General features: G+C 44.6%; 1 protein-coding gene across 4 annotated transcripts in view; it reads left to right on the plus strand.

Moving 5' to 3' along the window:
- Positions 1 to 14,429, plus strand: part of TNIK (TRAF2 and NCK interacting kinase) — a 396,851-nt gene that overhangs the window by 287,212 nt on the left and 95,210 nt on the right. For all 4 annotated transcript variants that reach the window (XM_046001979.1, XM_046001980.1, XM_046001982.1 and 1 more), the window contains exons 10-11: positions 6,274 to 6,449; positions 11,014 to 11,080. In XM_046001979.1, coding sequence (XP_045857935.1) covers positions 6,274 to 6,449; positions 11,014 to 11,080 — 243 coding nt within the window. The remainder of the gene's footprint in view (positions 1 to 6,273; positions 6,450 to 11,013; positions 11,081 to 14,429) is intronic.

Genomic DNA, 14,429 nt, shown 5'->3' on the forward strand with positions numbered 1-14,429 from the left:
CCTGGGCCTGCACTGCCCTTTGCATGACCTCTCTGTTCCCTTAGCAAAGTGGGTGAACGGCCCCTGCACTGCAGTTTTGGATTTTCATTGACCCCGCTCCCCAAAAGAGCAACTCTGCACTGACCTTGTTTGAGAATAAGGAAAATACTGGCTGACTTTTCTCCTTCTAACCTTAGACAACAGGAAATAATTCTGGTGGTGCTGCCAGGAGCTAGATCAGTCCAGGGAGAGTGAGGAGGCCAGGCCTCCATCTCACCCAGCCTCCCTGACTCTGAAGGAAAGCCAGTTAGGAGTGTGAGTGTCGCACTGCCAGACAGAGGGGAAATGACTTGGCTGTTTGAGAGAGTGAGTGGGAAAACAGAAGCCCCGGTGAAAGATTCTTTCTCACTCAGAACCTGGCCTTTATAAGATGGCCGTGCAGCCCATCCGCTCCCCCCACCCCGCCCCAACCCTCGCACTCCCCGCCCCGGGTCATAGGAAACAGGATGTGGCTCCCATTTCTCCGCAATAGAATTCTACTTTTTTTTTTTTTAAGATTTTTTTAAAATTTATTTGATGGAGAGAGAGACAGGGGGAGCAGGAGAAGGAGACACAGGCTCCCCATTGAGCAGGGAGCCCAATGCGGGGCTGGATCCCAGGACCCTGGGATCATGACTTGAGTCGAAAACAGACGCTTAACCAACTGAACCACCCAGGCACCCCAGTGGAATTCAACTTTTTAAGTGAAAATATGTAAGCACTGCAGAGTACTTTCTTGAATGACCAGGTTCAAAGCGATTTAAAATAAGTTAGGGTTTGCTTTAATATGCCGTAGTGTTTGGGAGGAAGTGAAATATTTTAGCTATTTTTTTTTTTCATTTTTTAAGGGAGAGGATCCCTCTCCCCGCCCATCAAGAGAAACAAAACTCCAAAATGTTCTTTTCGTATATTTTCTGGCTGATGAATGATCAGAGGAAGTACACTTTTCAGGGTGTATATCAAACGCCAAAGGGGGCACCATTGTGGTAGAGATGGGCCATGAACTCTTTACAATAAGCATTTAGTTGAGGGTCATTTCCAACTACTTGCAGAACCTACAACATACGGGACATATAAGGCATATGTGTGTTGTAGACTTAGTAATTTCTGTGTGTGTGTGTGTGTGTGTGTGTGTGTGTGTGGGTGTGTGTGTGTATAGTATATATATATATATATAAAATCCTAACCACAACCCCCAGCCAGGTGCTCTGAGTCCTCAGTTCTGCAGCTCTAAGACTGAGGCCTGGGTGGGTTATGTTCCTTGCACAAGTCTGTACAATCTGTTAGTTTCCCAGGTTTGTCACCCCTGTTCTCTCTACTGGATCATCCGGTCTCTTAAGTTCAAGGTTTTGACTGATAGAGAATAGGATACTGATCTCTTAGTTGAACATTATTTTCCTGTGCCTTAATATTAGGAAAAGAAAGGCAGGAGCACTGTTCTTTGCCCCTTCACCAGAACCTGGCCCTTTCTTCCCCCCATCAGCAAGATGAAGAGAGGCCTCAGTGCCGAACAAGTCATGTGGTCAGGGCTCCCGTCAATGCCCAGGTGGCCCAGCCGTTCAGTAATTAGGTCTCTGGGAGGATTCTAACCTCAGCCGAGTTAGAGGCCAAGGATGCTCTCGGCCCCTGTCTCCATGTCACCATGGGCAAATGGGCAGTGAACTGAGACTCCCATTTCCTCCTCCTGTCTCTGCACATGGCCAGACAACACCCCCATGGGCCAACCATCTCCTTCAACACAATTCCTCTCCTTCCTCTTCCCACCATGCTCATCCCTGCTCCCCTGCCGTACCCAATGGTACAGTTTCCCACAGGAGTTTCTGGAGAAACACGGGGATAACTTCATTCTTGTAGAAGAGGGTTGGTCTTTTTCTTTCCCCATGCTCTTTCAATATGAAGATTCTACACAGGCAAAGAAGTGCTTGACGGTGATCATTAGAAAAATCGCAACTGGGGTGCCTGGGTGGCTCAGTGGGTTAAAGCCTCTGCCTTTGGCTCAGGTCATGATCCCAGAGTCCTGGGATCGAGCCCCACATCGGGCTCTCTGCTCGGCAGGGAGCCTGCTTCCTCCTCTCTCTCTGCCTGCCTCTCTCTCTGCCTGCCTCTCGGCCTACTTGTGATCTCTCTCTGTCAAATAAATAAATAAAAATCTTTAAAAAAAAAAAATCTTAACTGCTTCCAGGCAGCAATACAAGTCTGATGAATCACTGATCTCTACCTCTGAAACGAATAATATCTTTTATGTTAATTAATTGAATTTAAATTTTAAAATTAAATAAATAAATAAAATGAATAAATACATCTTTAAAAAAAAAAGAAAAATCTTAAGTGCCTGTCATTGGAAAGAGACACGAGGTTCCTTGGCCCAGCACACTTGTGCTCCAGATGAAGACGAGAGGCCTGGTGAGGTGAATTGTCTTAGCCAGGCTCCCAGGCTCCTCATGGCTAGATCCAACCTAGAACCCTTCCTTCTGCTTTCACTCCAAAGCTTATAGTCCCTCCTGCTATTTTATGAGACACCAGTTCTGATTCTTAGTGGGTTGTCAGGCACTGTTCTTTGTTGGTTTTTTTTTTAAAGATTTGCTTATTTATTTTTGAGAGAGAGCAGCAGCAGCACGGGCCAGGGGGGCAGAGGGACAGGGTGACAGACAGAGAATCTCTAGCAGACTCCTCGTTGAGTGTGGAGCCCGACATGGGGCTCCATCTCACAACCCCGAGGTCATGACCTGAGCTGAAACCGAAAGCCCAACGCTCAACCAACTGTGTCACCCAAGTGCCCGAGACACTTTTTTTTTAAGAAATGACAAAGCTGTTTGTGTGTGTGTGTGTGTGTGTGTGTGTGTGCTAAATGAAATAATAATAATAGAAAGCAAATATCAGAAAATACTTTAACTGAATTTGCTAGTAGTAATGTGACTTTGGACCTTGTTAAAATCAAAACAAAAATTGCTGCACAGATTTTTAAAATTAACCTTTTTTGCGTGGTCTCCTTGGAGATAATGGTCCCATTGACTCTTCCTCTAGCATATCTAACCCAAATATTTATGAAATAATTCCCTTTAAGAACACTACATTATTCGGTTCCACAGAGGTTGAACTTCAAATTTCTACCCCCAGCCCTAAAGGCAGAGAGATTCCCGTTGTTTAAGCCTGGTGATGATCAGACGTTGACAGGACCTTGTCAACACAGCGATGGTAATAGTTGCAACAGCAGCAAACATACATACATGTTATGATGTAACCGGTTCAGTGCTAAGTATTTCACATGAATTAATTCACTGAATCTCACAGCAGACTTTTGAGAGAAATCCTAACAATATCACCATCAGCAACCAGGGAAACTGAGGCACAGAGAAGTTAAATAATCTGCCCAGAGTCACACAGTTAAGTAATAGAGCCCAATGTAGAGAAGAAGGGTAGTTCTGGGCAAATGCAAATTTGAAAGCTCAAACTACATTTAGGGAGTCCCAGGTTACCGAAAACTTTTAGCCAGACTGGTTATAATGATTAATGTAATAATCTTTCAGGCGTGTTTAATTCCTCGAACACAATTAAATCTATAAGCTGAGAAACTCCAGGAAAATAAAGTGTTTGGTGAGGCTGGTTTTAGAATCGGGGTTTCCCACTGTAAGCACTATCTCTCCAGGCCAACCCTGGGGGAATCAGTGTGATTAATCTTGGACATTTTTTTTAAAGAGACAGAACTAAATTCCTAGCAGCAGTAAAGTTATATAAATGTACTTTAAACCTGTTAGACCAATCGGGAAACAGTCAAGTGGTGTGCAACCGAGGGGAAGGGTTTTTACTTTTAATTAAACGTGTAATTAAGCATATTGATTCTTTGGTCACACTAACTTAAATAAGAGCCAATGAATCTTTCTTTGAAGATTGGTTTTAAGGAAGCATTATTTTCTCTTCAAACGATACTATTTGAAGAAGACACGAGATGCGCTCCAGCTTTGTGGTCCCGCACATCTTGGACCAACCTCTGTACGCAGAGTCATTCTCCTGAATATCTCTGAAGGTCTCTTCCCACCGGAAGAGGTGGCGGAAGGAGGGCTCTGTCCTGCCCAACTCTGAACACACCCTCCTCCTAGAGATGCCACTGCCTTGTTTTAGGCGTCAGTATTGGGGAATGGAATGTACAGTTTTTCAAACCTGGATATCATGTTTAAATTGGGTGTGATTTCTTTTATTTAGCACCTTCTCATTAATAGTTGAGCATTTCATAAAAAGAAAGCACTTCCTTCTAGTTGCAAGCAGGAAAAAAAAAGCCTTCATTTGCATTTCTCCTGAATATTTAACAGCTCCCTGTCTTAATTTGTTTTTGTTTTCATGTTCTCAATACTGATTTTTCTACCTAGAAAAGCACCGTGTGGAATTCGTCTGTTTCCTTGTGCAGGTTAACCTTGTTCTCTTCAGATTATTCCTCAGGCCAGCCCGTTAGTCCATGAGGCTTCTTTCCCACAGTCTCTCCTTAGAGGGTGTCACGTTTGTGCCTCCACGGATTTGGCTGGTGGGCCTGAAAAAGAAAGCGTATTCAACACTGTCTCCTCTCCAAACCGCCCTCTCTGTCCCTCACAAGCACAGATTGGAAAGTAGCCATTTCACACACTTGTCCAGAACTCACATCTGATAACCATGGCGGCATTCATTCGTTCATCAAGCGTCTGGGGGCAGGAGGGGTGCTCTGGCTAGAGATGACTCAGGCCCGCAGGACACTGGAGACCGCCAGTGTGGAGGAAGCCGGGGGCCATGAAGGACATGCAAGGTGTCTAGAGTGTCCACCCTGTTATTACTGTTTTTCACAGTCCACAGGGCGGCCGGGGTGACCCCAAGCATAGCCGGGTGCATCTACTTCTATGTTAAATAATTTAAAAGCTTGAACTTAGCTTAGAAATTTGGGGAGGAAAAAATAGGAATAATTCAGTCCTTTAAAATCATGGAATAAGATGAGAAACTGCTTTGACCTGGGCCGAAAGGGAGAGTGGTGCATCTGTGAGTGGCCTCTTGTATTTGAATTTTAAATAACATGCCCACCATTGTGTTCTGCGTGACAAGGACAGCTTTCAAGCCGGCAGTCTGTGTGGAGGGCCTGCTGGCCAGCCCAGGCAAGCGGGCTCCTGGGATCCGCTCGTGTTACTCCACAGCACTCCACAGGAGGGCGACGGAGAGCACAAAATGGAGTCCCTCCTGCTCTGAGCAGAGCGGGGACGGCAGAGAGGGCCACCCGAGTTCCCCTAAGGCCTCTGAGGGTGATATGCCAAGCTGCCAGAGGAACACACCGGAAAGGCATGCTATTTGGTCATGAAGTAATTATTTATGATGCTGGACAATTTCTTGGAACTCTTAACAAGAACATGCATGCCCAACTCATGAATCATAGCTAAAGTCCACTGTTCATTTCTACCACGGTGTGGACTTCCTCCCCTGCTCATTGCCGTGGTGTCTCTCACCAGCTCTCCCCTGCCCTGGGCCTCTCTGGCACAGGGTTTATCTTTGAGGAAATAGTGCCTTTCTAGAGGGAGATAAGTGCTCTTCTGGGTATGAACTTAGTCCCTAAGTTTCCAAGTCCTTAGGTTGATAACAAACATACACATACACCCTGTTCTTATTAATTAGAGAGCAAAGTGCAAAAGTAATTTTGAAATCACCAGTTAGAAAATTTGCTTAACCAACTTCACTTTACCAAGTAAGAGTCTCTCATTTCTATAAAATGTACTCCTCCTTACCTAGCCAACCTTGATTTTGCTCTCCTCCGGCTTGCATTTTCTGCCTCATCTAGACAGCTTATCTCAGTGTCCCCCGAAGTGTAGTGTGCTCAACCCCAGCCTTCGTTTTTCACCCTTTCCTGCCTCCCTGAACTGTCTTCCCAGAGTGATTTCCTCTTCCTCCTTTAAAGCCCAGCTCAGGCTCCCTTATTACAACATACCTTCCAGATATGAGTCTCACCAAGGTCCTTCTCTTTTCCGATTCCTTTTGGTCTCATGTGTGATATTATACATAAACTGTGCAAAAATGCTTTTATATGTGTAACTCCCATACCTCGCCTGCACTGTGTGCTGTTGGTGACAGTGGCTTTGAACCCCATTTTGCCTAATAAAGTTCTAGACCTACTCTGTGATTGGTTGGTCCATGTGTTGGCTAATGGAACCTATTTTCTTTTTCTTTTCATGGTCGTGTTTTAGAAAATGGAAGTTTGCTTTTTCTTTGGATTGTCTTTTTATCTGTGGGTTTCTCTCTTTTGTGTGGCAGGTCAAAAAAATTCCAGTCATTTATTGAGAGCTGCTTGGTAAAGAATCACAGCCAGCGACCAGCAACAGAACAATTGATGAAGCATCCCTTTATACGAGACCAACCTAATGAACGACAGGTTCGCATTCAACTCAAGGACCATATCGACAGAACAAAGAAGAAGCGAGGAGAGAAAGGTTAGAAGCACATTTGTATCTCAGCAAAGGAAACAGAAGAGGGAGCAGGCCATGGGCTCTCGGTATATTTGGAGGTGGCCGTGAGGGTTTCAGATGGTCCTGCGTCATTCTTTCGTGTGAAGGGCTGTCTCTGGACTCGCAGCCCATAGGTAACAGTGGAGTGAGACTGTGAAATGGAATCTTCATGAAAGGGCGGAACTGTAAGGAATGTTCCCTTTTCCAGGCACTGACAAAAAGTCATGTTGAGTAATACTATTGAAGTGGTTTGGTATGACAAGTGATTTTCTTAGTTCAAATGAATATTCGTGTTGTAAAAACTAAAAATCAACAGAAGACTACCTTAAAAAAAACACTTAGTTGACATTTTTCTATACCAGCGGTCTTCAACATATAAGTTTTTGTGCTCCGAGGCTTATTTCGAATTTATTTCAGAAATCAGAACGAAAAGGAAAAAGAAAAAAAGAACGAATTTTCTTAGAGTCACAGGGTTGCCAGAGTTGGTATAGGGAACATTCATCGAACCTTAGCTAGAGCATCATTTAATGCACTTCTTTATTTTATAGAGTCAAAACTCTTATCTCTTATGGCTCTAGCTGTTGTACCACAGTGTCTCCTCAGTGTGCCAGTGAAAAGAACATGAGGCAAACTTGGGGCCCTGGGACTGTATCTTGCTTGTTTGAATAGCGACTCAGACCTCCTTACCTAGCAACCTGACTAGGAGAAAGCTCACGTGGTCTGGGGCAGGTTTTATACCTTGGTGGGTAGAAAGCAATGAAGGTTGAGTTATAGGGAGGAAAGGGAAAGATCCAGATGACAGACAGGGTGAGTCCTCCCTGCGTGGGGCAGGAGGAGCAGAGGGGAAGGGGGAAGGAGGGATGACACTGAGGAGACATTATAGGGCTGACGAGATGAGCACTGAGCATGCGTGGAGTGGAGAGGAAGAGGGAAGGCCAGGCATCAAGGGTGCAAGGCACATGGCCATGTGCTTTTTCTCACTTCTGTCCTGGACACCGTTCTCTGCCCTTTCTAAGCCAGATGGAGCACTGGAGGGTGGTGGGCAGCACAGGACGGAGGGCGCTCTCCTTTTATTTGAATTCCCCTTCTTTGCTTCTGCAGTTGCTGTGTGTAACGTGGGGAGGTGGGAGCAGGTGTGTGGGGTGGGCGGTGAGCAGTGTGAGGCAAGACTGGGCAGACGTGAAGGCAGCAGGGGGCCAAACAGGAGGAGAAACCCTCAGTGAAGGTTCAAGGGAAGAGTTTCTTCCTGGCTGCCAGCCTCAGGAACTCAGGGAAATATGTGATCAGGTTCGACTCAGGAGATTATGAGGCCAAGCCAAAAAGGAGGCCGTCACCTGAACTAATAAAATAGTGTATGTCAACTATACTTCAATTAAAAAAAGACACTGTTAAATGTTTGGGGACCAGAGTATTTTTATTTCAAGTACTAAGTAGAAAATGAAGTTTCATTGGCTATTTTGATTGAACATAAAATTTGTACAGCCCTGGAAAATAAATATGTAAATAAAAATCCCAAACAAAACAAAAAATGAAAATAAAGGAGCCCCATCTCCAGTTAGTCATGGGCGGAGAGGGATGAGTGTCGGTTAGAAGTTGCTGGGAGAGGAATTGGAGGAACCAGGAAGAAACAGGCATGAGAGAAACAGGTAAATCAAGATCAAAATATCCCACCACTGGGGTGCCTCGAGGGCTTGGTCGGTTAAGTGCCTGACTCTTGATTTCAGCTCAGGTCATGATCTCAGGGTCATTAGATCGAGCCCTGTGTCAGGCTCCATGCTGAGCGCTGAGGGTGGTGTCTGCTTGACTGAGGGTGAGAGTCTGCCTGAGACTCTCCCTTTCCCTCTGCCCCTGCTCCTCCCAACCCTCCAAAAAAAAAAAAAAAAAGTTCCAGGACTGATTTTTCATCAAACACGCCACCATTAAAGGCTGACTTCTCTATTCTCTAAAAGGGAAGTTTCTCTTTCCGTGGGCCTGTTGCTTCCAGATTCAAATTCTGAGTTCACATTCTAGCTCTACCCCCGAATAGTTACGTGAACTTCATCCCAGTTTTCTCAGCCTTAAAATAAGAGAGGGGATATGATAGTAATCAGTATCGCCTGGCAGTGTCGTAGATTAAATGAGAGAAGGCATTAAAATGTTTAATACAATGTCTGGCATATACCCATACTCAATAAATATTAGCTATTCTTATATAAACAGTTCTTTATTGACCTATAATTTTTTAGCACGATTCAGAGTACTTTCTGAGAACTTGTGACCTCTTTGCTTTTGACCTGTGAGTAGTATGGGTAAAGCTTGTGCCTTGGGTTTTTTCACATTTAGGGGGCACAGATGCTAGAATGTGACTCAGAACTCCCCATTCGATGACAATAGACTATTTTTAATAGTTCCTTCTCTGAAGAGTAGAAAAGTAAGATTCTCGGTAGGAGATGAACTCAAGAGTGCCCTGGTAATGTGAGGGACCTAATTCTGTTTAGGTTTAGAGCCATCAGAAGCCTTCTTTTTTTGTCTGCTCCACAGAAAGAGTGTCAGTCGATTGAGGTCTCATTCCATTTGCTCAGTTTTATCTAATGACTTAATTTATTTCCTCTAATACTTTCTCTCTCGCTTAGTAGCTCGAAGACCAGCTTTTGGATACAATCAAACAATTTTAATGAGAATTGATTTATGATTTTTTAACCTGATACTATTTTTTCCTTAAGATATGTGGACATATGCAAATTTATGCCAATAATATAAAAACAATAAGACTGAATTTTGGTGAAGTATCACAATTGAAAGGGCGGACAAAGGAAGGTTTTACCCTGGAAAGTAGAAATATTTGGATTAATTGTGTGCTTCTTTCCCTTGCTAGGATTTCCTTTCCTAGATAAAATTTCTGCATTTTCCTTCAAATTCTCTATTGATTCAGAAAAGTTTGGAATAGTCAACTCTCAGTGTGGAATATGGAAACACTTTATGAAGGTCTTTTACATTTTGGTGAAATAATACTCAAAAAATAAGAGGCCCGAAAACTTCACGCATATTTAAACACTTGAAGCTAACTTGTGATTTTGAAAAACATACTTGAAGTCAATGTGCTTCGGGCTCTTTTTCACTATCTGTTTCCTGGCTGCAGAAGAGGGATGACAGTGTTTAGTTCTTATCATTGGTGCTGCCGCCTGGTGGTAACACAACCAAATTGCAGTTTTAGTTCCTTTTTAGGGCTGCACCAATGCCTTTAAAGCTGTAATTACTAACCCACAACTATGAAAGGATCATAGTAATGTGACACTCTCCCTTGCTTAAAATTAAAAGCTCCTCCAAAATTCCCCATTGCCCACAGAAAAGTCCTCAGCAAGGTATATATAAGGATCAGGAAGTCATATCAGACATGCTGGGCTTACTCATTCCATCAGCTTTTCTCACGGCCAGACATCTAGCCATTCACAACTCATTGTGAACATGTCATGGCCTGTACTACTGTCAGCCTACTCACGTGGTTATGTTGCTTAGAATGCCCTTTCCCACCACTTTCAGCTGCCATCTGCCTGGAACAGGGCCACCAACATTGCAAGCAAGGCCTAGTTCATTTCCTCCTCAAAAAACTTTGCTGGTCCCTTCCCCCACTATGACAAATGGAACTTGCTCTTTTCTCTGATCTCTCACTGCTCTTTTTATGAACTCCTATTTAGCATATAATACGTAGGAGAGAGCACTAGTTTTAAAGCTGAAAAAGTTCTGGATGGAATTCTAAATCCAAATCCCAGATCGAGAAACCAGTTTTTACTAAAAAGTCCTTGGTCCTATCACTTACTCTCTTGTAATAGTATCTTTGATTGAAAAGCGGGTAGTGTGTTAAAGGATTATGAAGCAAAATAAATGAGAGAACATAAGTCAGGTATCTAGCGGGTGACTAGCATGGGAGACACCCAAGAAAGAATAATTTAATAATCATGGCAGAGCTAATGACCTACTTGTCCATCTTGCCCATTAGATTCTGATAGCCTCCAAAGCAAAGACTTTATCTTATTCATGATTACGTGTTAACTTGCTTAACATGTTACTGAATTAAATGAATGTCCCCAGCAGGTCATTTAACTCTATATTTCTAACAGTATGCGCTGTCAATTTTCTTTCTGGTGATATCTAAAGACAATTTGTGGGTCCATGTAAGTCATAATAAAACTCTTGCTTAAAAAATGATTAATACAGACAATAAGTTAATAGTGGGCCAATGAAGATTGGTTTAGGTAGTCCTCTAATGGGAATTAACACAAACTGAACAATTAATTTTCAGTTCCTTGTCGTATGAATAGCAGGCATTAGGGACAGATATCTAGAGTCAGCTAAAGTCACATAAGTCTTTTATGTGAATTTCATGTACTTGAATCCCGTTCTCCTGGTGGAAACTGTTAGGTCACAAGTCAGGAGGCCCGGAGCCTGTCCCGGGTCAGCATTAATGACAACTCTTTGGACCTCAGATTGCTTATGTGTAAAGCAAGGCAGGTAGGATTGACTGAGCTGTAGCATCTTCTTGTGCACTAACATTCTGTGAGTCTCTCTTTAGATGAGACCGAGTACGAGTACAGCGGAAGTGAGGAAGAAGAGGAGGAGAATGACTCAGGAGAGCCCAGGTAGGAGAGCAAAAGCCAAGTCTTATTTTCACGTTCTGAACTGTGCTTGTGTGGAACACACTTCCTTTTGATTTATTGGTTCATCTTTAAGAATCCAGCAAGGTGGTCTTATTTAATTTATTGCCCACGAACATACTCATTAATTTGGGAAAATGTCCCCAGGCAGACTCTTATAAAAATGTGGAAATCAGCGTATTCTTTATCTTGTCCCCTAAGATTTATGGTCTCTATCCTAAGACCTTGTTTCCTCACATACAGAACATGTGGAACGGGTAGGAGGCAATTATCTGGATAATGCAAGACTCAAAGTTCCTAAAACTACGACATTCAGGAGAGCTAAGTGGTATTTTTGGACTCAAATTATTCAGTTCATCACTTCATACCTTTGAGAAGCCCATGTGGGCAGCCACTGTCCTTGTTGCATGTCTTGATATTTTCACCACAAGCTAATCTGAGAGGAAGTGATTTCCAGGAATTCAAATCACACTCGAGAGGGGAACCCTAAATACAAAATTTCTTGCTCATTCCAGTTGTCACATATTGGATCCCAGGATCAATGTTGCTTTATCGTTATGATCCATGCATTTCGAATTTCACTTGACATTGATTCCGACTTCCTTCCAGTCTGTTTATGAATAAGTAAGGTTAGTGTGCTCGCATTGCCAGGATTTCTCTTCCATGAGAGAGGTCAGCTGGTGGCAGTTTGGTGAGTTGAGATGCACAGGCATATGCACCGTGGTCAGTGGCCTACACTTGGGAAGTGAGATTTATTAGGGAACATGCACAAGCAGGAGGCTCACTGGGGGAAATGGGTCCCCATCCGCTAGCATCCAAGGAGGAGACTCTGGTGGTCCAGGAGGAGTAATTCCCATACTACTGAGGCAAAGCTGCTTGCCCAGAAAAGAGGCCAGCTCAGTCATTGCTGCTAGAACAGGCTGGTGGGTTCTTTTTCTGAGTGAACTCAGATCTATGAAGCTGAATTATTGCTCAACTACTAGAAGGGGGAGGGACATACAGGGCCATCCAGTTTTTCTCTACACCTGCTTACAGGCATTTTCAATGCCAAAGACTGAGGAGTATTTTCCCTTCCACCCGATGCTTTACACATTGGCTGCCCCCAGTTTAGCTCTGTAAAGACGATGTTTGTCAAGTAGTGACATAGAAAATGAACATTCTTATAAAAGCAGGGGACCAAATGCCCTGCTCTCAGAGAAGTTGCATGCTGCTCTTCGTTTTCCAGAGTCCATCCAGATGTCATGTCAGTCCTACTGATCACCCGCTACAGAACTGAGAAGCCCTGTTTTAACTAGTACTTGCCAAACAGCATGTTAGGAGTCACTTAGCGGATGGGCCAAACCATGACTTAACACTTCGATAATGGTAACATGTCATTATATCACATTGAAGATTATATTCCAAGTCCTGTCTTATGGACTCATGTAATTAATCCTCATGAAATCCTGGAAGTAGAAAGGGGCAGTGGTTATCTCATAAGATCGCGCCCAAGCCACACACCAAGTTAATGATTGAGCCACTACGACAGCTCCAACCGCCTGACATTGATTCAGTGTCGGTTTATATTAATGGAGCCTCCTGGTGTGCGTGGTTCCCCACGTGCCGCCATCAGTCCACAGAGCTTGTGGCGCGGGTACATGAGCACTGTCACATGGGGTTTGAGTGTTCTACACTAAAGCTGGAAGTTTTAGAGGACGTGTGCTCATGGAATCCAAGCACTGTCTGTAGGACCTCAAGAATGAAGCCTTTTTATGTCATTTTTGGGCATAGACAGCAATCACACAGCACAGTGGTTACACTGTCCAACCCAGAATGATCCCCTTGTCAACTGCCACCAAACCGGCTCCTCCCGCCATTTGCCTCCCCAGTTGGCATCACCACCACTGTCCAGGTGCCAAGACAAAACCTGCAAGTCATCACTCGCTCCAAACACCGCACCCATGAATAGGCTTCATGAACTCCGCACCTTTGCTTTTCTCTGCCTCCATCCCCGTGCCCCGCCCCACCCCACAGAGCCACTGCAGGAACAGCCCAGCTGGTGGCCTTGCTTCACCTTTGCCCTCTGCAGACAGTTGTCCCTCAGCAGCCAAACACATCCCATCACGTCGGTCTCCTGACTATAACTTTTCTGTGCAGGGTTTCCATGCCACGTGCCTCCCCGGGGCTGCCCAGGGTCCCTGGCCTCCTCCCGGGCCACCTCTCTCCTTCACTCTGCTCTGGGAAGTCCTCAGAGAGGCCCCACCTGTTCCCACCACAAGCCTCTCTACGTTTGCTTTCCTCTCTGCCAGCAAGGTTCCTCCCCTACCTCTTCGTGGGACCAACTCTTCATCCTTTGAGTCTCAGCTCATCTGGTACCTTCTCAGGGAGGTCTCCCCTGATCACCCCATCTGAAGCACAACCCTTCATCCCCACCCCAGCCTCCTGCCACTGTCACACTTAAACTATCACATCCTTTGTAGAGCCTGTTCCTATATGAAATTGTGTTATTTGTAGTCATTTGTCTAATTATTTGTCTGTCTCTCTTTCCCACAAGAAGATAACAAGAGAGAGAGTTTGTTTAGCTCCTACTCTCTCCACTAGAGCCCATTACAGAGCCTGGGACCTAGAAGTGGCTCACTAGTTATTGAATGGATTTGTTTCAGGTGCAAGTTGCCAGAAGGGTTAGAAGGGCTAGGTTTTCGTGAACAAATAGAAGACTGCCCCACCTCCCTGTTAGGATGCTGGGCACAACCGAAGACTAACTTTGAGTTGTTCACATGCAGTGAGATGTGAACAGGGCAACTGGACCACTAGGAAGTAGTGTCTTTATGGTATTTTCTGTCCTTCTCTCTCCCTCTCTCTCTCTCTCTTACATACACACACGCACGTGCACAAATGGGCATGATGCACAACTACCATTTTACAGATGAGAAAACCGAGACCCACGGTGCTTCACCGGAATCTAGGAATCCGTGAGCTTGAGTTGAAGTCCTGGCTACACTGTCTGTTCCAGAGCCAAACCATGTTACATCTCTTTAACCACGATGCCATGAGACTGGCCCTGAACGCTCAGATTTTGGCAGGCATAGGTTCACATTCTACTTTGCGGTCACCTTGACTCAGGTGTTTTCCCTCCCTGGCTTATCACATCTTCACAGGAGCAGCCTGCCCTTTGCCTCCCGGGGTCGGGTGCAAGGGGTCACAGACGTGGGGGGACGGGGATGTCCTCTTAGTAGAACACATTTGCTTGCTGCTCCCCATTGTTCCTTTCATTTGGTGACTTTGTTCCTGCCCTTCTTAAACATGCAAATTTGGCTGATCCAGGCCCTAGGGCTCGCACACTCAGTAAAACCGG

Source organism: Meles meles, chromosome 4, assembly GCF_922984935.1.
Source record: "Meles meles chromosome 4, mMelMel3.1 paternal haplotype, whole genome shotgun sequence".
Lineage (NCBI taxonomy): Eukaryota > Metazoa > Chordata > Mammalia > Carnivora > Mustelidae > Meles > Meles meles.